A 24438-nucleotide genomic window follows, 5' to 3' on the forward strand; every position below is an offset into this window, starting at 1 on the left:
GAACAGGATGTGGAGCTTCAGAACATAATCATTCTCAGTCTCAGTGCTGCAGGTGGAAATGCAGAGGAACTTTAGAAATATAAAACACCTAAATATGGTGTACTGGTGTTTTTTAGTAGAGTAAACTGAGATTCTACCAGTTAAAGAACTGAAAAAATCTTGGGAGAATGAGTATGCCGTACAAATAATGATTGGATTGCTGATGTAGATGGCAAGTAAATAAGTCAAACAACATTAAAATAAGTCCTACACTGACGATACCTACAATACTTCATTGGCTGTTTCAAATGCCAGTATAGCTGATCTGCAGGTGCTCTGTGTAGTTAATGAAGAGGAAAGATGTCAAAATGTCACATTATATGAAACACAAATATTTAATAATGCTCGTCTATACACACAGATCAAACATACTCGTGTTACAAGGCAGCAGCAGGATATATATATATATATATATATATATATATATATATATATATATATATATATATATATATATATATATATATTGTACTTTTTAGATATCATATTTTTGTTTTTAGAAGTTTTCAGAAGTCCTGTTTTTACATTGACTATAGAAGAGTTTAATTGCAAATTCTGAAAATATAAAAAATCAATGAATTATTCATATAGGCCTGTCACCCTTTTAAATCTAAGCTTGTTTATAGGTTGAATAATCATTGAACAGAGATGATGGGAATTTTACTGGCCACGCTATGGGTGGATCATAATCAACAGATACTATATCTGACTCACTATCTGCATTAAATGATTTTAAACCATAGGCTATTATCTTGAAGACAGGACTTTGTGTATTAAATTTGTGCAAAATGTATACTAAACTCAAAGAGAAACACAAGTTAGCTTTGGATTACAAGTTCAACTGCCTAACCATCAGACCACAACTAGGTGAACGAAGTGGAAGAGAAACTTTGTTACGTTTACATGGACATCAGTAATCAAATGATTTGCCTTAATCTAATTAAGACAATAATAAGATTAAGGTGTTTACATGAGTTGCTTTTTGAATGTTGATGGTCCTGTTTTAATACCTGTCAACCCTCCCATTTTTCCCAGGATTGTCCTGTATTTTACAGTTCTATCCCGCTATCAGTTCGTAAAGGTATTTTCCTGTATTTTTAGTCTTGCTCTGAAGGGAGGCAAATAAACATTAAAGAGGCGATCCTCCTTATACGCAACCCAAACCGCCGAACCACCAGGGATGACGCTTGCTCTTAAATAAGAATGTGTTCTGTGCTCTTAATTTAGTGAGGCATGAAAACACTTTTAAATAATTATAAAAAAATAGATAATAAATAGACGCTGTTTCCCCAAACGGATTCTGTACACACGTTTTGAGGCGGAGAGAAACTCCGGGTTTTGAGTGCATGTTTGAACAGACATATACGCATAATTAATAACATCTAAAGATGTCGATCTTGGTGTTTTTTTTTTTTTCAAACAACTAATTTTGTCCTATATTAGCATAAAAAGTTAGGAAAGCAATTGAATGCTTTCATTATGATGTTAGTTGTGTGCATTTTTAAAGTAACACCTCTGTTATTTAATGTAATCAAACGAAAAATCTAAATAAATAAAATGTGTTGCTGTTTAATTAAAGTATGTAAGTTATGGAGAAAAGATTGAGATTCAATAACTTATTTATATTTCTTTATAATAGCTATTATTTTAATAAGCTACACTGTTTGCTAATGTATTTGCTGCTAATGTATACATTTTTTCTTTTGTAAGTAATAATAAAAAACATATTACTGACCATTTTTAAGGGGGGGGGGGGTCACTTATTTTCACATCCCAATGTTGACAGGTGTGCATTTTAGGTGTTATAGCACATAATTCGATTAACGTCATTGCGTCACTGCGCTGTCCGCATTTCCTCCAGAGTTTTATGTAATTTCAGGTGTTTCATTTTTAGTTTGTCGACTTTAACTGCAGTTTGGCACTTTCACTTTCAGTCGGGAACATTTCATGCATGACCCCCGTGACAAACGAGATACTGGATGCAACCGCTGGAAGAGTGTTGTATTAATGGAATTTCATGACGCATGCTGAATGGAAGAAAAAAAAAACCCGCAGTTCACGATGCAGGTGTCTGTAGTCTTCACTGACTCAGTAAGTGCAAAGAATAGTATTAAACAGCCGCGTGTGTGTGTGTGTGTGTGTGTGTGTGTGTGTGTGTGTGTGTGTGTGTGTTTGTGGACTATCCTGTCGCAAAATGCGGTGAAAAGTCCTACATCACGGTAATAGTTTGATTAAGATGTTTACATGTCTGTACTGCACTTCAATCGGCTTTAGTTCATTTATGACGTTAATTGGATTAATCAAAAATCGCTGTTTACATGGTAAACTCTTAATCAGAGTATTAATTATTGGTGTCTAAAACGTACACACTGAGTTTAATGGTGAGGGCTTTGATTCCAATAGTCCTGTTGATGGAAGGGTTGCGACGAAATTTCATCCTACCTTTTAAAAGTATTTTGTAATTTAAAACCAGTTAAACTCCGCGGACCCGTTACCGGGTCATCGACTTTCGCTTTAGGATTTAAAGGACTAGCATTGCACCAGACCCCCTTAAGTGGTTTCGTTTGAAAGTGTGGAATCTATATTTTATGCACATATGCAACACTTTGGTTTTTATTCTACTGTACAAAAGTTATTTACTCTTAAATACACAGTATTTTGGAAACCCGAGCTGGGTATTGAACATTGGTTCATTTTCAAATTTTTCATATGGTTCATATATGTCACATGTACAAGTTATAGCTCAAAAGAAAGCTCTTGCCGGTGCTCATACAGTTCTAGCATTCTTTTTACTGAATTATATTCTCATATCAAACAGTTGTCGAATGAATCGCGGTGTTTCAATGGCGCAGAAGTGAAAACAATACATTTATGATCAATAAGCAGCCCCAGATTGCACAGACAGCTGTCATCTCTTACCTTATGCTGTGCGCTTCAGGGCCATTTCTCTTCTGTTTTTGTGGTGATGTGCATAAGTAATGCTTTTATATGTCTAACGTGGTCCAAACACAGTGAATTATGTTTGATCAAACAAAAGAATAGTGAAATATGAAAACAACGATCGATCCCTGTGGCTTGCATAGCACCTATCATCAGTTGGAATACAATAACTTTTGCGTAGATTATGGTAGAGAAATTTTTCTTTTTTCCTACGATTACAGACATGTGCAGGAACCAGCAAAATTAATTACAGCAAGCTAGACCACACAGAACCTAAAAGGTACACTTTTAAATTTGAGTTTATAAAAAAATTACAAAAAGCGCCTCTTTTTTTAGGTGTTTATTATAACACAGAAAACTTTTTTAAAACTGTTTTATAAAAATTCAAAGGGTTATCTTTAAAATTATACCAAATTTTTGCATGTGCACCTCTGCATGTGGATTTGGGAAGCTTTTAAATTTGGGTAGGCAAAATCCTCCAACCCTTTCTCCAATCCAGGCGGAAATCCCAAAATAGCACTAGTTTAACTGGTTAAAAAACAAGTGGTCTTTTTAAGTGGTCTCTTAATTTTTTATGTGCAAATATATTCCCTCTCCCTGCACCATAATGGAGCATGAGAGCTTTTTAATTACATCAACCTATTGTGACTTGAAACCACCATAGAACGCCAGAGATAAATCACACTGTAACCTTAATTAAAAATAATTGCCTTTTATTGAACTTCATCATAGTTTATCTTCAGACAACTTCAAATCTGACTTTACACAGAAGGCTGCCAACAACAGTATTTCCACACCAGCAGGTTTTATAATACAGCTGCATCATTTCAAGAAAAGAACAAAACTTTTGGCACAAATCGTTCTTACATTTTGGCACTTTGTATTTTAAGATGCGTTGATTCATCCGCTGGCCTTAATGAAGTAACACTGAAAAATTCTAAATATAAAGGGTGTTCTTTCTAGCAAACGATTTTTGCTAATGTTCCAGTTTCATAAAGGAATGACATCTTTGAGCACGTCACAGAACAACTTTTACATACAACCTTAATGCATTCTACTTAATGCGTATCTTTCAAATACATACTGAACAGAGGTAACACTCACAGTCTTATATAGGGTTCAAATGTCATATTGCAGTGATTTGTAAATCTCGGGCATTGGTGAAACATCCACACACTGAAGCATCCTAAGTAAAACACACTGTGGTAATTGGCCTACAGTATATTCTGATGGGCAGTCCTTGAGGTATTTTTATGTCTCTGGCAATAACATGATGTTTCTGTACAGCTTTTGTATGAAAAAGTAGGTTTGAAAGGGTAATCTTTACCATAACATGCGATAGAATGTATTCATGTGTAGAACAGTTATAGCCACAGTAGCAAGCGTGTTTATGACAAGTGTTCCTGGCATACGTTTAGAGTAAAATTACTGTAATTATGAATAATAGTGCTTTTCAGGTAAACAATATCTGAAAATTATTTGGAGAACGTTTTTTTTTGTTGTCTTGTTGTTTTTATAGTCTACAAAAGAGTAAAGAAATCAATCAATGATTGTGACCTTTGCAAAAATGATGGTGTTTCCTTGAAAAACTCATGGCTTGGTTGTGTAAAAGAACAGGCACAATTGTTCATTAAGTGTTTGTACGTTTGCAGTTCAAGGCCTCTGATGAATTTTGTTTTCAAAGGCTATTACAGGTGCACATTCTGTGTATATATTCACGAGCATGCAAGGAATCATGCTTATAAAAACAATTTCTGTGTATAATTCTGTACTATTAACTGGTGTCTGCAAGGCATTGTCTGGTAAGCATTTTCAGACAGATTCGGAAGTGTAATTTGAGTAGAAATGTTCAGCCCACCATAGAAAGTACTGGCCATGCTGTGGATTAGATTTGCTCAGTGTGTTGACAATATTGATCAGCTGCCACCTTCACCTTTTCCTTCCCTTTTTATCCAGACATCAGGCATATCGGGTTTGCTGTTGGGCAATATCACTGGCACATCACTTTGAGCTGTCCTCACCCTACCAGACCCCGGAGACGCAAGATCATATACAGTCTCCTTCAAGGACAGACGTAAAGTGTCCCTCTTGCCATTAAGGTGGCCAGGTTGAAATTCATCCTCGATGTTAACAGCTTGAGGAATAGCAGGTTCTACCTCAGTTAAGCAGGTGTCGTTGGATTCTTCAAGCCCCTCTATGGAGCTTTGAGACTGACATGACAACAGTCGTTTGTGTATATGGTCGTCCATTGAGAGTGACCTTTCATTGACAGTGTCTGTAGTTTGAGTGATCATGATTTCGTCCATGCTAGAGGAAGACGATAGAGACACGTTCCAAAGTTGAAGGCCACCGCTTGACTGACCTCTGCATTTCTTGCACAAAACTTTCTCTTTACATGCATCTTGTGGAAGACGCAACATGTTTTCTTTGTATGGGGATGAGGTCTGGAGCGCTGGAGGTGGGTTGCATCCCTTAAGGTGCCTGCTACACATTTCTGTGCTGTCAGCCTCAATGCTGACTCGATCATAGTCTTGCTTTGGACTAAGGCCACAGAATTGAATGTCATCAGAAAGGACAGAAGGTCTGTTGGACAGCTTGCTGGTGCAAGTGCTGTTCTCGAAGCTGTCACTCAACTGGCAAGCAAGTGGCTGAAGCTCATACTGTTCTGGCTCCCGTCCTCCAACTAGTTGCCGCTTTCTGTGATGCTGTTGATTGGGGCAAAGGAAGTCTTCGTTTTCTTTATTGAAACTTCTTCGAATCCGAGAACCTTTGCCACAGCCGAATGCCCCATTAGCTGCAGGATTGGTGGTCCCAGGTTCTGTTGCTGAACAGGACGACAGTATATTTTCAGTGGACTGCTGTGTAACACAAGGTAGGGTTATTCTCCCACAGTTATTCTGGGGGCCAAAGAAGCAGCACAACGACTGGAAGAAAAACGTAGCAAAGCCACAAGCAACACACTTTACAAGCAGGAGGAAGATCCCAAGCTTTCTGAAAAGCAATGCAGTTGCCGGTAACATAATAATGCCCACACAAAAATACGCCCCAGCACCTGTAGCTACCGGGCAACCCATTCTCTTGAGGGAATGTGCAACTCTGCCAAGTCTGTCGCTGTGTGGGGCCAGGCTGTATGAAATGCAATAATTGGCTACAAAGTCAACAGAGAGACCTGCGGCTGCTGAAATCAAGAGTGCTTCCACACCATTTAACTGCCATTCTAATAACACAAGGAGACCAACAGTAGCAAACACACTTCCTGCCACCGCAATGGACACGTACACACTTAATGGAATATTCCATGTTGTAAGTAAGAGCAGTGCAAATGTTAGAGCTACTGAAAAACCTGCCACCTCCAGAGTCTCAGAACTCAAGCATTGCTGGAGATCATATAAGCCTAGCTGACTTACAAACCATCCTCTCTGAAGTCCAGCTGGAGCTTTAGAGATTTCTTTATTAAACCAGGATAAGATCTCTTGGTAAAACTGTGACATTCTGCTGTAGTTGAAGCTATAAAGTTGAACAGTCTTGAATATTATCACAAGAGCAGTGATTCGACCCTCTGAATCAAACCGTAAGCCTCCAGCACTGGATAAGCGCCCCTCTGCATGCTGCTCTGCCACCATCATGCTAAGGCACTGCTCAAAAACACTTGGTGGGTAAGGAAAGGGAATATTATTGCAGCAGAAGCTAAATGCATCCTCGCTTTCAGAACAGCGACGTATGGAAACCCAGTGAATCAGATGTTCAACAAAACACACGTTGTCTTCTGCTGTATCTTGTTCAGCTGACAGTGGAGAATAGAAGGTCTGGTTTTGAATTTTTACACACAGATCCCGCAACCACATCTGGCCTTGCAGACTGCTCATATTGAACCCTGGATCAACAGATAAAGATCCATTACTTTTTGGATCAAATTGGTCTCCATTGTCTGATGGAATAATGCCCCATATTAAAGTAAGCGTCATGGGTTCATCTTCGCCCTCTTTCATTCGCTCAAACATGAACTGGTGGCGATATTCAGCATCGTATCTCTCAAAGGGATGGCTTGAACGGAACAGCTGAGTTGTCCTGCTGTCTGAAGTTGGCAGTTTCATGCCAGGGTCAACACATGATATGTATGTTCCTCCGGCTGCGAGCACCGCAAACCAACAAATCCATATATATCGGAATTTCACCACTCCACAAGGCAGGATCTTTAAAAACAGCAGGTTCGATGTGTCTGAAAACCCTCGACCCAACGTCCGAAGCTTCTGTCTAAAGGTAAACAGACAGCGCTTTCTCGAACTTGTCTCCCAGAATACACCTGCATTTTTCGAGCAGCAAGGCTTCCATGCTGCTTTTCCGACAGTATTTGAAGACAGCACAGCGTAGCGTTCTTGCAAAATCAGGGTGCACGGAAGCCAAACAAGAGCAAATATTGTATTGATTAATGAGGCACTGCCAAGATAAACAGCGTAGCATCTGACGGCGGTAATGCTGCTTATGTAGCCCGAGTAAAATGTGATGCTAGATGTCAGACCTGACACTATTATCAAGTATCCCATTTCCTGTAAAACCCGGTTCATTCTCTTCTCGGGTACAGCTGGAGGGTTGTGGCTTAGCTGTAGTTTCCAGAAGTCAACGAAAGTTAAGGCTTGATTTAGAGAACTCCCCAGAAGCACAAAGACTGCTGCAAGATTGAGAAGTGGAAAAAATGTCAAGCGGAATGCAACTTTGTAGAGAAAATACGAGGTGGAAAGTGATAATATGACAGCAACCAGCGACATCGCTGCTATAAATAGGGATTTCAGATACAGTCCCATTGTGATTAAAAGTGCAAGAGCTGCAAGAACAGGATAGATGGAGTCCCTTGCCAAGTAATACTTGAAAAGTTTTTGTTTAATCCCCAGATCAATTCCGGTAATGGTGGTGTTGTTGTATGTGAGCTTGTGAGCCTCTAGATGGTTCAAATAAATGTTCATCAATGAATCACCCTTTTCCATTGGTAGAAATACAATGCTGTATTTTAGGGACGGGACCTTGTATTCAACAGTCTGTGGCCCTAGGAAGTCTTTGTCCACGAGGTAATGGAGAATCTGGAAGATGCTTGATAGTTTACATCGATGTGGGACGGATGCACAGCGGCCAAACTTACTCCTCTCAGTGCAAGATTCAACCAGGCTTCCATCGTGGTAGTAAGGGGCACAGAATCTGAGCAGGCCAAGGCTTTCAGAGACCTGTTGTGCAGTCAGACTAAAGCAGGAAGAAACATTGTTGAGGACAGCCAAGTAGTTTCCCAGAGACCAACTTGGACAGCACTCATTCTTCACCATGGGGCCGTAGAACTTTGATTTGACCTGGCAAAGTTTATTAAACTGTGTCCCTGAACGAATCTAAAATGAATGATAAAATAATTACATTTTATTGATACATTCAATGAATGTATTCTTATATATAGCCACCAAAACATGAATTTAACAATTTAAAGGTGCCATAGAATGAAACTCTGGATATACCAAGGCAAAGCTAAATAATAACATTTTGGTCTATGGTAATGACCGTGAAGCAATACTGTGAGCCTCAAACACCATTGTTTCCTCATGTAAATCCTTTGAGTGCAAAATCCTGGTGAACAAACAGACCAATCAGCTGATCATTAATATGCACTGCCGCAGCAGTGTTTGATTGGCCACAACATTTCCTAGTCAGATAACAACTATGATAATTGCTTCCCCTTATTTTCTAAGTCTTGTCACTGAACAGGCTTTAAGGAACTGTAGGAAGCAGGCAGTCATGCATGGTCACAGAGTATGTTATCTTATCTTGTTTGCAGCGTGGGAAAGACAGATTATAACTATATTCAGCGCCACGCCAAAGAGGCATAAGGTCTGACTGATTTTTTTGTTAGTTTAACATGTATATTGTGTATGAACAGTGTATATTTGTGTGTTTCTAATGAGGCAACAGACACATAAACAGCTGAAGAGCAGGATGAGCAGACTTAGTTGTCTACAAATAGCTCACGTGAACTGCTTCACATCAGCCTTCATGTAGGCACTTCAGTGGAAAAAAATATTTTTTGGCAACTGAAGTATGATTATTTTTAACATATGTATTCAGAGTACATCACGCTGTATCAGCATCAGAGATATAAGCCACACCGAGCTTATTAATATTCACAACCCTTCCAAATAAGGTAATATTAGCCAATTTCTTGGTTCTAAATGGGCTTGTGAAACAGTTTCTGGAGAAGTCACATATCTTCTGTGTAAATATCAGAGAACAATTTGAACAGTGTAACAGTGCATTTCATGGCACCTTTAAGAATATTATCCCATTCTGGAAAATTATAGTCCTTGGATTACCTGTGTCTGTTCCATCTGGCACATGGAGTAAATAGCCTTTAGACTCCAGAGACTGGCAGAGTTTCCAGAGCGGAAGACCAGCTGAGCATAGCGCTCTCCTGCACAAGCAGAGATGGGAAACAGCATCACATAAAACAAACTGTACTCCATTCACTGATTTATTAGGTTGGTAAATGCCTTATGATGCCTTAATAAAATCTCACCTGGGGCATTACAAAAAAAATTGTGCTCCGCGTAATCCCTGTGCAGCATTCTCCTTGATCGCTCTCTGAACTGAGGTTCAGATCTAGCTGTGTCCTCTCTGCAAGACAAGAAATATATATTTTTTAAATATTAAGAGCATAAAACTTTTGTCATTTTATATATATATATATATATATATATATATATATATATATATATATATATATATATATATATATATATATATATATATATATGCTTGTACTATGTTTGAGGTTCCTATATACTCAAAGCAAAGTAGCTTCACAGTGCTAAACTTTCAAATTTGAACAATTTTATAAACTCTCTTTATGGTTTTTATTATTTTTACTTGTGAATATATGAATTTCATCGGATTAAACATTAATTTAATTAGAGTAGATTTATGGTAGGCAGAGCCTGTGACCATGTTTATGTAATGTTACAGAATGACAGTTCAAAGTTGTTTGCCAGTAGTTTTTTCCTAAGACAAACTCAAAGCTAACTTTGTTTTGTTTTTTGGTTCCATTATATTTTTTCATTAGGTATATTGGGGCCTTTATTATCATACGATGACCAGGAATATACCCTGTTGTAGTTTTTTCTGTGAGCTGCCATGGAACTGGAGACAGAAGCTTTCCAGGCCCAGTGTTTTGCTTTAGCCTCATCCAGGTTGCTAATCGGACACTGATGTCTGTTCCACGCGGTTCAAATCCCTGTGAGATTGGATCAAAGACACAAGAGCGGTGAGCAGAAACTCTTTGAAGTCATTATAAAAATGAATTGTAGTCATATAATAGTCTAATTTACAATTGTAATGATGAAAGGCCACCGTTGGTCAATTTATTCTTGGAAATGTATTCAAGCCACACACATAAAACTAGCCTATTTCTGTCTCTGTGAAAAAAATCTGTCACAATTTAAGCATTTTTAAACTTTACAATGTTACAATGTATTTTTCTCACAGTTGTGTCTATGACTATATCCTCTTTTAAACTTAACCCCATAATTATATGCAGAATTTGTACTCATTTTTATATATTTTCCTTTCATTTTTAGCTCAAAACAGATGACCAAACATTAAACATCATTAATTATCATATATTGTAAACGTGGAAATGCTCACCAACAATGGGTCTGAAAAGTCTGGAAAAGGACCAGTCAAGATCCCAGCGAGGGAACAAGCCAACAGAACCAGCGTACATGAGATGAGTACAGTCATTGGGTACTCCGCTATGACCTGGGAATAGCTGTAAAATATATATATGAGGTTTAAATGGTCAAATTATTTCAATTGCTTTGTGGCACAGAGTGCATTTTAGACTTACATTAGCAAACCAAATCTAATATTGAACATATTTGCACTACTGAAAAGAATAATATACTTAATATGTGATGTTATTAAAAACAAACCACCTCACCTCCTTGGTATCCTGTGCAGGCCATCGTTCCTACTGAGCAGACAGACAGACAGACATATTGAAATGTTTACACTCAGCCATTTGCATGGTTATTAAAATTGCATTCAAGATAGAAAAAGAGTCTGGACCTCACTGTCACCATGTGATGCTGTACGGGCTTGTGGTTGCTGCCATCATGAGATCCATGAAGCCAGTGGCACTGCATTTTAGTATGACACGAAGGCAGGCGGGATGGACTGCAGCTATAGAGAGTCTTAACAGGACTCACTGCACAGTCTGCTTGATGGAGCGCATTCATTTGACCTGGACAGACATTGCTTTGACTGGACTGCTGGTGGCCACAGCAGGGGCATTTTTTGTGTGGGGGTGAATGATAGGCAGAGCCCTGTGACACTCGACGCTCGAGTTGAGTCGAGGAGTGTGAGTTGAATGGACTGCTGCTCTTGGATTGGTTTTCCTCTATCTCGACCGGACACATCTGAGAGTCTGTGCTGTCACTGTCTGGAGGACACAACGAGACTTCAGGGATCTCACTGTGAATATAAGAGTCACATCATTAAGTCACATTTATTCCATGTGCTTTACCTGTTAGATATAGTTTTTTAACAATACATTTTAAAAACACAGCGAGTTATAATGTTGAAGAGGTGCTATCAGTTTCAATGAACCAGTTCCAATAATTTGAGAACTGCGCTGAATAATGTGTCAGTTGAGTTGATTCAGTTACAAGTTGATTCAATGTTATAATATAAGTTTTATATGGAGTTATTAACGGATAAATTCTCCGGATAAATCCCTCCGTTAGTGGCGAGACCACTCGAGGTATAATTCAACAGTCAGTTGGTGAATAAACAAATATATTGAATGAAAACACATAGGCCTATGCGTATAGACATATAATGTGATGCTGTACAGTAACGTGTCATTTGCTTGTTTTAATCGTTTTGTGATGATAATGATTGTGTGCTGTATCTGCCTGGATCTGAACTGGGCGGGTTGTGTGACATTTGATTCGGAGGGCGTTCAAGGGGCAGGGCTTGGAAACGCAACATGATTTCGGCCTCACTGCTCAAGCTCCTGGGCTATTGGCCCTGCCCGATAAATGGCCGACAGTGGAAATGCGGCTAATGATCTGGGGTGCGTTTCCGAAAACCTTTGCTACCTAACTAAGGTCGCAAGTTCCGTTGTTACAAACATAGTTTGTTGATTTGGCGTTTCCCAAATCCGTCGAACATTCTCAAACTGCATCGCAAACTTGTACGCTTACAACTACACCTCTAAAGCTGTAGTTAGAAGCATTGTTCCTGGTTGTGTTCTATTCCCCGTTATCCCCCCTATGCCCTATTCATTTAAAACATTTCAACATTTAAACTCGGAATGATTTTAAAAAAGCATTAAAGTCATCTCTCTTAGGTGTAATTTGCTTTTAAATTATTTTTACAGTTCAGTTTTTAGCGATCTTCATATTGACAACTGTGCTCCCTTCGTAGTGCAATTTGAAAACATTTATGCCATAAGCTTGTGAAAACATATACAGTTGAAGTCAGAATTATTAGCCCCCCTGAATTATTAGCCCCCTTGGTTATTATTTCCCCAATTTCTGTTTAACGGAGGAAAGATTTGTTCAACACATTTCTAAACAATAGTTTTAATAACTCATTTCTAATAACTGATTTATTTTATCTTTGTCATGATGACAGTAAATAATATTTGACTAGATATTTTTCAAGACACTTCTATACAGCTTAAAATGACATTTAAAGGCTTAACTGGGTTAATTAGGTTAACGAGGCAGGTTAGGGTAATTAGGCAAGTTATTGTATTACAATGGTTTGTTCTGTAGACTATCGAAAAAAAATATAGCTTAAAGGGGCTAATAATTTTGTCCTTAAAATTGTTTTTAAAAAATGTAAAACTGCTTTTATTCTTGCTGAAATAAAACAAATAAGACTTTCTCCAGAAGAAAAAAATATTATTAGACATACTGTGAAAATTTCCTTGCTCTGTTAAACATTTTTTGGGAAATATTTAAGAAAGAAAAAAATAAATCAAAGGGGGGCTAATAATTCTGACTTCAACTGTGTACATTTATATATGTTAATAGTTTTAATTTATAGTAGGTCATTTATTAAGAAATGTGTCTGTAATGTTTATGACAAGATCATAATTATTATTATTATATAACTATTATAATTATTAAGTAGGATTTTTTTTATTTCTTAATAAATAGCCTACTGTAAATTAGGCCTATAAACGATTTATTTATATATGAGATTAGAATACATGTTAGCTCAGTGATCTTATATGGAATATTCTCAATAATATTTGTAAAGAAAACATATTTAGGCCCTATATGTGTTGTTTACATCTATTTCAATAAATATGGAAAACGAGTGCATGTTTTGACAAAACTAATATTGGATTTTTAAAAATGGGAGTGCATGTAAAACAATTATTTGGGTGAAAAATTATAGGGTTTTTCTCTAAAGAAGTAGTTACTCCAGCCGGTTTAGAGCGTCATAATGGACGTTTTACATTATAACTAATGTGGTTTAAACGATGCGTCTGCGACAGAGAAACTTCGGTTTTGGGAAACACTCATCACTACATCTTAGAAAATCGTTTAGTTTTATTTGACTGCATTTCAGGACAACTTTGTACACTATGAGAAAGAGTAACAGTTCTATTTAGAGCCATGGGCTCATGAAGAAATCTTAAATGCGGAAAAACTCTGTGAGTTTTGGTTTATTTGATGCATTTTTTGTTTGTCTGAGCATCATTACTGATTTTCTCATTAACTTATTGTATTTGTGCTTTAAGTCAGACCAATTTTAACTGCTTACAACAGCATTTTGTAATGGTTTTGATATTTCAAAATTTGTTATTCCAATACTTAAGCATATACAACATTAGAGCTGCAGGGCGTCACGGTAGCATAATCGTGAAAGAGTGTGTATGGGTGTTTCCCAGAATCCCAGTGTTGGCTTGCAGCTGGAAGGGTATGCGCTGCGTAAAACATACGCTGCATAAAACAGGTTCCGGCAACCCCTGATTAATAAAGGGACTAAGCTGAAAATGAATGAATGAAAATTAGGACTGCATGATAAAAGGAAATTAAAACATTGCGATATTTTGTATTTCTATGATATATATTGCGATATAAATACAATTTCATCAGATGAATTGAATAGCCCTATTTGGAAACAATGTATTCAATCGATTGTCATGATTTTGTAGGGGAACAAATCATGCATGAAATGTAACTTGCAAATTTAAGAGTGAAATAAACAGTGCTTTATGGTTTTCAGGGTACAGTCAAATGATATTCATGTACAGAAATAAAAAAAGCCAAATTTAAAGACTTTACAGTTTAAACAGTTCAATAACATTATTTTCTATTAAATATTGTGTCTGAATGCTCTTAACGCTTGGTCAACATGCTCAACCGATACACTTTAACTCCATTAAGGTTAAATTCTGCAGTAACTCCTTAAATGTCATGTATTTTGAACTGTGGCTAAATAATTCCAATATAATAATGCCTTAAACTATACAATCCCAACTCAACATTGCAGATCCTGCGATGTGAATATTGTGGATGTGCACATTGTGATATTGATGCTGAACCGATATATTGTGCAGCCCTATACAACATTATGCTTGTCTTGTTTGGTCTGAACAGTATGCTTTTAGCGTTGGTTATTTCTGTCAGGAAATACATCAGAGCACTGCTGAGTTGCTGGCAACATACGGTATATTAGATTAGCAACGATGTCTAAAAGAATGTATCAGCGAAATGCTTGAAGGCCCAATTAGGCCACGAAGGAGGGACTCCATCAGCTTACACTGTCAAGCTTATAAAGAGTCTGTCTAGATGAGAGAAAAAAGGCTCTCTAGTACTTAATACTCTTCTAGAAAGGAATAAATTTGAGAGTGGGACAACTGCTTAAAATGTCCTGTTTAAAAATGGAATCACTTTGAAGAATCAGAGCTTAGAATTCAGGATTTTTCTTCTCGATTGTTCAGTGTTAATGAAATGTAACTGTGCTGAAATGTAACAGTAGACTCTACCAGTCTTAAATGCCAAGTATTGTGTTAATATAGACACTATTCTTCTGTTTAACCCTGTTTACCACACGTCAACTAAAGCTGGCAGGTTTCACGTGAGAATACATTTAATCTATGCTCTCAAATATTAACAGTGCCTATGAACAATCAAGTTTTGAATTGCTTGGCCTTTAACAAGCTTGTTTTCACAGAGATGTGCTTTTGCTGACTCTCGCTATTACCAAGGTGACAAGCTATCCAAACACTAGCACACGTGACTGCTGGTCAAGTGTTTAAATGTGCTCAAGCAACAAATAAGCTGCCTTGTTTGGTATCTTTAAATGTGCAAACTAAATTAGGCAGATTATAACATGCAAGACTGATCCCACTTAGCCATTGGCATTATAAAAAACAAGATAAATCATGTGCAAAGAAAATAAAATGACTTTTGAGCCAGTAGTGCTTGAATACATGTCAAATTTGAACCTGTATGCCTTTTCTTCTCAGTAAAAAAAAAAGCATCATCCTCATTCTAAATGTTTATAATGTTCTTTGCCACATTGCCTACTTGATGTGAGCTCCTTCATATATTCACTGGCCACTTTATTAGGTACACATGTTTAAATGTGCATAGCTGCAGTTCTATACATTTTAGGCATGCAGACATGGTCATCTGATGAAGTTCATACTGAGCATCAGAATGGACAACAAAGATCAGGGTAGCTGTTTTAGCTTTATGATTATTAGAAGCTAACGAGAAAAAATGCTTATAATTGTGCTGTCCAACAATGGCATTACATTTCTCCATAAATGAAAATGAAGATGTTAAAATGTAGAAAGGCAATTTTGTTGTTACACTTCCATGACATAACACTTATAAGTAATTAAAGTCTGCCACACAACATGATATTACAGTTAGCATTAAAGAGGTCTTCAAAGTATCACAGATCAGCACCGGTTTATTGTGCAAGTGACAAGACTAGCCCAATTAAATTACTTCTTTTCTGATCTTGTTTTGTTGCCAGATTTGTATATCTATTTAGTTTTGGCTAGTGTTATGCTTGGTAACAGACCTGAGAGTGGATTGTTAAACTTGATGAAGACTCAATTTAAGATTTTCTAGCTAGATATAAGATATCATTTTCTAAGTTTTCTAAGAATCCAAAATCAACATTTGCTTCTCTAATATTAATTTGCAAAAAAAAGCCTCCTAATTTAATGTATTGAATTTAAGGCCTAAGATCAACTTTCTGTAATACAATGGAGCTCCTACTTGCACACTGAGTCCAATTCATTCTTGGTCTGTTGAGTTTGTATTTTTGCTGTGACATTTGGATGAAATGATCAGGATTTGCATGAATTACAAGAAAGCAGGGTGACATCGTGGCTTAGTGGTTAGCACTGTCGCCTCATAGCAAGAAAGTTGCTGGTTCGAGTCCTGGCTGGGCCAGTTGGCGTTTCTGTGTGGAGTTTGCATGTTCTTCCTGAGTGTGCATAGGTTTCCTCCGCGTGCTCCAGTTTCCCCCACAGTCCAAACATATGCACTTTAGGTGAATTGAATAAACGAAATTGTGTATGCGTAAACGTGAGTGTTAATGGGTGTTTCCCAGTACTGGGTTGCAGATAGAAGGGCATTCATTCATCACTTTTCGGGGGCTGGGTCACGGGGGCAGCAGTCTTAGGAGAGAACCCCAGACTACGCTCTCCCCAGACACTTCCTCCAGCTCCTCTGAGGGGATCCCGAGGCGTTCCCAGGCCAGCCTAGAGACATAGTCCCTCCAACGTGTCCTCTGTCTTCCCCAAGGCCTCCTCCTGGTGGGACATGCCTGGAACACCTCCCTAGTGTATGTAGCCATCCAGGAGGCATTCGAAACCAAGCCACCTCAGCTGACTTCTCTTGATGTGGAGGAGCAGCGGCTCTACTCTGAGCTCCTCCCAGGTGACAGAGCTCCTCACCCTATCTACAAGGGTGTGCCCTGCCACCCTGCGAAGGAAACTTATTTTGGCTGCTTGTATCTGAGATTTTATCCTTTTGGTCATGATCCAAAGTTCATGACCATAGGTGAGAGTAGAAACGGAGATTGACCGGTAAATCGAGAGCTTTGCCTTTCGGCTCAGCTCCTTTTTTACCCCTCCTCCTTTCCCATGGAACCCGGCCAGGCTTAGCCCGAAGTAATGACGTGGGACCATCCTCCTGCAGGCCCACCACCTGCAGGGGGAGCCGTAAGGGGCCGGTGCATTGTGGAACGGGTGGTGGTCGAAGATTAGGACCACAACAACCCGATCATCAGAAAACTGGCTGTAACGACATCTGCTGCGTAAAACAGGCACTGGATAAGTGATCGGTTCATTCCGCTGTGGTGACCCTTGATGAATAAAGGGACTATACTGAAGGAGAATGAATGAATAAATGAATGAACAAGAAAGCATGGATCCATCCTAAACTGTCTCAATCATGCTGTTCATAGTCTAAAGGAGCAATGGAGATTTTTGTAGCATTCAAGGTCATTAGTATCAAAATTGAGCATTATGGCTACTTCCAGTGTACTGCAATTGGACATTTACATCTAACAGCCAACGAATCAGCAGCAATTGTGTGATGTTATCATCATATCTATATGAACTAACATCTCAGAAATGATTCCAGCATCTTTCTAAATTGATGCTATGGCAGTTAGAGCGTAAAATCCGGTTCAACCAAACTTTGAGCAAGGTGTACATAATAAACTAGCCAATGAGTGTATATTGACCCCCAATAAAACATGGCAATCTTTGCCATGAATCAGCTGATGAACAGAGCTACAAAAATAGCATCAGGAAATTTGAAAATGCATCATAAACTTGTTATTGTCAGCAGATATGATGAATTATTGCTACATTAAAGACTGTGTGCTTTGCCTGCGGTCCTGATGCAGAGTATTACATATCATCACACTGAATTAAACAAATAGTCATTATTGCTTGGCTTTCTGTAAAATTCTTGCACAGGTTTGCTACTTTTCTACACTTATCAAAAGATTTAGCAAAATAGAGATCATTTTACAGCGATTAGTCATTGACATGGTCAGCTCATGGGTTTTAGTTGTGTGCATGCTGGAGATATTTGGAAGGATTTCAAAAGGAGCACAGGCTCAATTTGATTTGACAGCTCTGCAGCTGGTGTGCCGTGTCAGACGGTCTGCACTGTCAGAACTCAGAAGTGATTGTTGTGGCTTGTCAGACTGTAAGGGCGAAATCCGTTCAGCTGCCGACAAGGAAAGACACCAGAAATCTTGCACTCATGAGTTTCTGCCCTTAACCCAGTAATATCTTTGACTGAATTCCAGGGCAAATCTACTCCAGTTAAACTCAAGCTTACAATAGTTAGATTGGAGCAACTTAATTTGCTTCTTTCATAGCAAATCTTACGAGCATATGTTGTTGAAATGTAAATAAATAATCTGCAGTAGCATCACTCAGTTTATTTTCGCATTTACCCTAAGCTTTTTTACACAGTTGATCTTGCATGGTGAAACTTGTGATCTCGAAAAAAAATGGCTGAAACGTTACAGAAACGGAATTGATTGAACAGATGCCCTCGCAGCATTTCAGTGGATATCAGCCATGTTGGCTGGCAAGCACTGACTAATATCATGTAGTATAATGCACCCTGACACTGCATGAGATTTACTTCAGGCCACTGATACATATGATGACTCAGACTAGATCAAATATAAAAGGGGTGAATCAAGTGAGACCGATCATAGTCACATCCTATTGCATGCAAAATGCCCATTTTTTGCATATGTATAGCTGTTTGAAAGTGTTTAAAAGCTAAATACACAAAAATCTAAATGCACAATTATTGGAATTTTTATTGACCAATCAAAACAAACCTGGCCATCTGACTAATCCAACCAAAGTAGGCTCTTTGTTTAAGAGATGATAAATAAACGCTCAAACTAAAATTCCTTCATTTATTCATTTTTCTTTAGCTTAGTCCCTTTAATCATCAGGGGTCGCCACAGCGGAATGAACCACCAACTTATCCAGCATATGTTTTACACAGCGGATGCCCTTCCAGCTGCAACCCAGTGCTGGGAAACATGCATACACACTCATTCACACTTATACACTACGGCTAATTTTGTTTATTGAGTTCACCTATAGCGCATGTCTTTGGACTGTGAGGAAACCGAGCACCCGGAGGAAACCCACTTCAACATGGGGAGAACATGCAAACTTCACACAGAAATGCCATAAACTCAAATGCAGGGATATATTAACAAGACTCAGGCAAACCTCTTAACTCCTGTTCACTGAAAATATCTTGCGTCCTTACATTTTTAGGCGAAAGTGATTACACTGATCAAAGTGATTACACTGTAAAAAATGCAGGGTTCCACATTATTCATTTATATTGTCCCAACACAAATTGATTAAGTTAGCTTAACAAATTTAAGCGGATTGAACATAAAACAATTAAGTTTTCCCTAAACAATCTAAAAGAATTGTGTTGTTTCAGTTTATTTTAAATAAGTAGTTTAGACAAGCAGCAAAAATCATTTTTTTGAGTGTACCAAATATAAAGAAATATTTTTAATAACCTTTTTTTTGTGGTTGAAACCTGATAAACTTGTTAAAATAGGTTAAACTCTACTTCATGTAATTGATTAAACTAATGGGAATTAAACTCCAAGTAATAATAAACATAATTGAACTATGCAGAGTATGCCGACTTCTTCCCAATGCCGAATATTCACAATAATCAGCCATGTAAATGTACAACTTCATGAAAGAACTCTGCAAAGTTTAGGCATGAGATGATAACTGGTTTCAAGGTTTACCTTAAAAGTCAAGGTATTAAAGCTGCAAAAATGAATCTAAGTTATATGTAGAGTTTTTTTTTAAGTGCTGTAAGGAAATCTGTGTTTATGAAGCTAATGAAAATAGTATCGTAGTAATCGTTCATTTGAATTATGTAGCCTGACATGTTTACTTGCTAGTGAAGCCTTAATTTTTTCCTCTTACAAAGTCCGCCATGTAAATAGCAAATCCGTCATGGTGCGACGCAACTGACTCTGAATGGGAGACAAGACTCTGATTGATTTAATGCATGTTATGCTTAAAACACACCATAACTCATTAAGAAAATAAGCACAACCCTGTTAATTCTTTTGCACCATGCGCTTTAGACATTGTGCCTAGATCGTTAAAATAGAGCCCATAGTGTTTTTTGACCTTGGTTGGAAGTAAATCTATTGCAGGAGAGCACCATAAGAACATAAAATGAAAAAAAATTATTCATTGTCTTCTCAGTAATGTAATTCTTCACCAAATGATTCAGATTAATGTCATTTCCACCAGACTGTAACATCTCCCAGGCTTGTTTGTGACAGTTTTGTGAAGATGAAGCACTTGCTGTTGTGTGTAGGATACGCGCAGCCATTTTAAGCACCATAAACAGCAGATAATAACATGGAACAAAACCTTTGATTAACAAATCAAAGGCTGGTAAGAAGGGCCCATGTGTGCGGATCGCTTTGCAATATAAAGACAAGGCTTCTCCTGAGAGGGTCACACTCAAACATGAGTCAGTGCAGCTTCAGCTGGATCTTCTCCACCAAAGCTGAAGAACACATCTCACCATCTGCTCTCCGTTACTTTGATCTACAGACACATTTCATCATTGAAGTTAATTACGGTCGATGTAAGCAGAACAGGGAATCTACACCTAGTTATGCTGAAGCTAAACGTCTCAGTCAGAGTAACAGATGAGCCGTGTGATTAACTTTTTCAGAATCAATCTTCTAACACCTCTATTTAGAGTCTTACATCACTGTGTAGTTCATTATTAGAATTACTGCCGGCTGAAAGAAACAATCTTGATATAAAGAACAGAGCTGCTTACCTTTTGCTGCTGTTTTTTTGAAGAACAAATGCAACTTAACATGGGGTTTGTCCTAAATATTTATTTATTAATATTGTTATAATAAGCCAATTTAAAGGGGTGATTCGCCCTAAATTTTTAAGTTACTCTGTACGATCTCAAGTGGTTCCAAATCTTTATGAATTTCTTCTGAAAAACAAGATAGTTTGAAGGATGATGATTGAAGCCTGTAACCATTGACTTCAATAGTAGGAAAAACAAATACAATGGAAGTCAATAGTTATTGGTTTCTTCAAAATAAATAGTTTTGTGTTCAACAGAAGAAGACTGGTTTGTAACGAGTAGTAGGACAGAATTTTCATTTTTAGCTGGAATATAACTTCTTTATTATTACAAGCCCAAATCAAAAATGGTTGGGATAGTATTGAAAACGCAAAGAAAATAAGAAAGTACACTGGAAAAAAAAGTGTTGCATGCAAAACTGTTGCAAACAATTTATTTGTGTTGAATTAAAACAAACAAATTAAATTTAATAATGTTCAACTTATTTTTTTTGTTTAAATTCAGCCCAAATAAATTGTTTACAACCACTTAACGTAAAAAAAATTTAGTAAATCCAAGCAATCATCTTAAAATCTTCCATACTGTTTTCCCAACTTGTTCTGAATTGGGGTTGTATAAAAATTATTATACTAATATTTTGTGATAAAATCATCAAGATCAGTGGTCACACAAGTTTACACAAACATAATAGAAACAAACTGAGTATAGTAAAATGTTAAGTTGGGTAAACAAAATTGGCTGTAGTGTATGAGTATGTGTGTGAATGCGATGGTGTATGGGTGTTTCCCAGCAGTGGGTTGCGGCTGCGCAAAATACATGCCACAATATTCTGCAGTGGCAACCCCTGATAAATAAGGCATTTAAATAAGCCGAAGGAAAATTTATGAATGAGGTATGTGATTGACTCAAATTTTACTTTGTTTTTCCACAAATACTGATGACGTTTCTTTCATGCGGAGCATACAGTAAAATGATAATTAGTTAAAATAACATGCTTAATCCATTTAATCAAAACAATACAATACCAACTTCAAATAGCAATTTGACCAATGTTTTGACCAATAGATATTTTGATCAATGGCCATTTTGTGCACAAAAGATAATAAAGCCAATATTAACATTTAACCCATTCTAAGTAAATCCAATACATCCAGAAATTCAAGTGGTCATAGTGTTTTCCCCATATTTTTAAATGCAGGATATATATATTAAAGCTGACATGCCACTTCAATTTCCACCCAACAGCAGACATAAAATAAACAAACTCAAATTTGATATTCATTTCTAAATATAAAGTACATTTCCAATGTCCTTCTGAACGCCTGAAGTACTGCAGGTCAAATATAAATCCACATGGATTTCGCCATGAAAATAAATGTATAATGGCTTTGTGACCCAAAAACATCAACCGTACCATCAGTATCAGCGGTCAAAACAGTTTGTAGATTTTAATATGAGAGCAAACCCAATGCAATAATAATAGTAGTACTGTATATTACTCGTGATCTGCTTGTACTTTCAGTCTACCGTTCGGTTTTTGCAGTCCTCGACATACAGTATGCTATTTATTTTCGCTTGTAAACATAAGCTCAATTGAAACACCCCTTAAAAGTGACACGTCCGCTAACCCTGTTTATTCGCAAAAACAGCCATTTATGTGACAATCAGGCACACTTGCCTTCACAATTAGCATTATAATCCCTGTTATCCACATACAGTAGCATAACGTACCTTTGAGGTGCTTCCTGAGAAGGTCCCTCGGTCGTAGATGAATCTGGCATTTCACCATCCTCGCGCTGTCTGGAAATAGACCCGCTTTCCATGTTGGAGTGTGTTTAATATTGGGGTCAGATGTGTAATTGTGTGCAGGGATGCAATGGAAGCGGGGATGTGTTGGTGTTGTTGAAGGCAGCTCTGCTTTAGCGAGTGTGTGTGTGTATGTGTGTGGATGCTGCTGACAGTAAGTTGAGCGCGCGCTGTTCGGTAGAGGGGGGTGCTGGAGAACAAAACCACAGCGCCTGAATACTGCAAGGGTGTGTAGCTAAAGACATGTCGAAATATTATTGTTAAAAGATATATATATATATATATATATATATATATATATATATATATATATATATATATATATATATATATATATATATATATATATATATATATATATATATATAAACGATGGTTTGTTCTGTAGACTATCGAAAAAAAATTAGCTTAAAGGGGCTAATAATTTTGTCTTTAAAATGGTGTTTAAAAAATTAAAACTGCTTTTATTCTGGCCGAAATAAAACAAATAAGAATTTCTTTCTCCAGAAGAAAAGGTATTAGCAGACATACTGTGAAAATTTCCTTGCTCTGTTAAACATCATTTGGGAAATATTTAAAAAAGAAAATAAAATTCAAAGGGGGGCTAATCATTCTAACTTCAACTGTGTGTATGTATATGTGTGTATATATATATATATATATATATATATATATATATATATATATATATATATATATATATATATATATATATATATATATATATATATATATATATATATATATTATTTTTTATTTATTTTATTTTTTTTCTTCAAAATATACAAAGGATCATAAAGACTGATTGCAGAAAAATTCAATAAATACAGCAATTCAGATTTTTTTTTTTAAATATACAAATGTTATGTGAAGAGGGCAACGTTATTTTTCACAGTTTATGTTTAACACCAGCTGGGCTGTAGGAGAACATCTCACACAGCAATTTATAAAAATGAGCTGTTATACGCCTATAATGAGATTCATCACAAATTTAAATAGCACAGAACTAATATATTATTCATTATTATGACTCACTATTCTCTGCAGACAGAGTGCTGGAAAAAGACTATTTCTCACATGCTTCAACTCTAGCTTTGACATGATGTGTGTTAACTCCCAGTGCAATCCATTCAGGCATGTTTGTTTCAGATCATGAGTGTTTCAGTAATCTCTAGAGGCACATTTGTCCCAGTGAGAGGTGATGTGAGCTTGTTGTTTTATTTCCTCTGCGTGTATCGAGACAGAAAGATACATTTCCTTAATAAAACAGCAGTGAGAAAAGGCTCCCAGTTGAAAAAGATGTATGTGTGAAACTGTACTGTTGTCTTTAGAAATTATGTTTGGTTTCAAAATAATGCATTCCAAGAGGATAGGATTTGTGTAAGTGTCACTCTCTGTTTATGCACATTATTGCAACAATAGTTTAATAGTGATCAAATTACATTGCAGCCATAGATCACAATATGTATGCACATTAAAGGGATAGCACACCCTAAAATGGATTTTTCTGTAAATATTTACTCACTCACCCTTTACATGTTCCAGATCTGTCTGTTACTTTCTTCTGTTGAACATTAAAGAAAATATTTTGGAAGAAACTTGTAACCATTTGTATCTGTAGTATTTGTTTTTTCTACTATGCAAGTCAATGGTTACAGTTGTTTTCAGCATTCTTCAAAATATCTTCTTTTGTGTTCAGTAGAAGAAA

At 37.0% G+C, this 24438-nt stretch overlaps 1 protein-coding gene across 1 annotated transcript; it reads right to left on the minus strand.

The window, feature by feature from the left end:
• Positions 1-3675: 3675 nt before the first annotated feature.
• Positions 3676-22865, minus strand: disp2 (dispatched homolog 2 (Drosophila)). Its single transcript, XM_056477590.1, has 8 exons — positions 22656-22865; positions 11074-11478; positions 10946-10978; positions 10651-10774; positions 10113-10240; positions 9527-9624; positions 9324-9421; positions 3676-8351 (listed from the first exon to the last, which is right to left on the minus strand). The coding sequence occupies exons 1-8, from the start codon at positions 22745-22747 to the stop codon at positions 4896-4898; spliced, it is 4434 nt and encodes a 1477-aa protein (XP_056333565.1). The 5' UTR covers positions 22748-22865; the 3' UTR covers positions 3676-4895.
• Positions 22866-24438: the final 1573 nt, after the last annotated feature.

The sequence above is a fragment of the Danio aesculapii genome, chromosome 17 (genome assembly GCF_903798145.1).
Source record: "Danio aesculapii chromosome 17, fDanAes4.1, whole genome shotgun sequence".
NCBI lineage: Eukaryota > Metazoa > Chordata > Actinopteri > Cypriniformes > Danionidae > Danio > Danio aesculapii.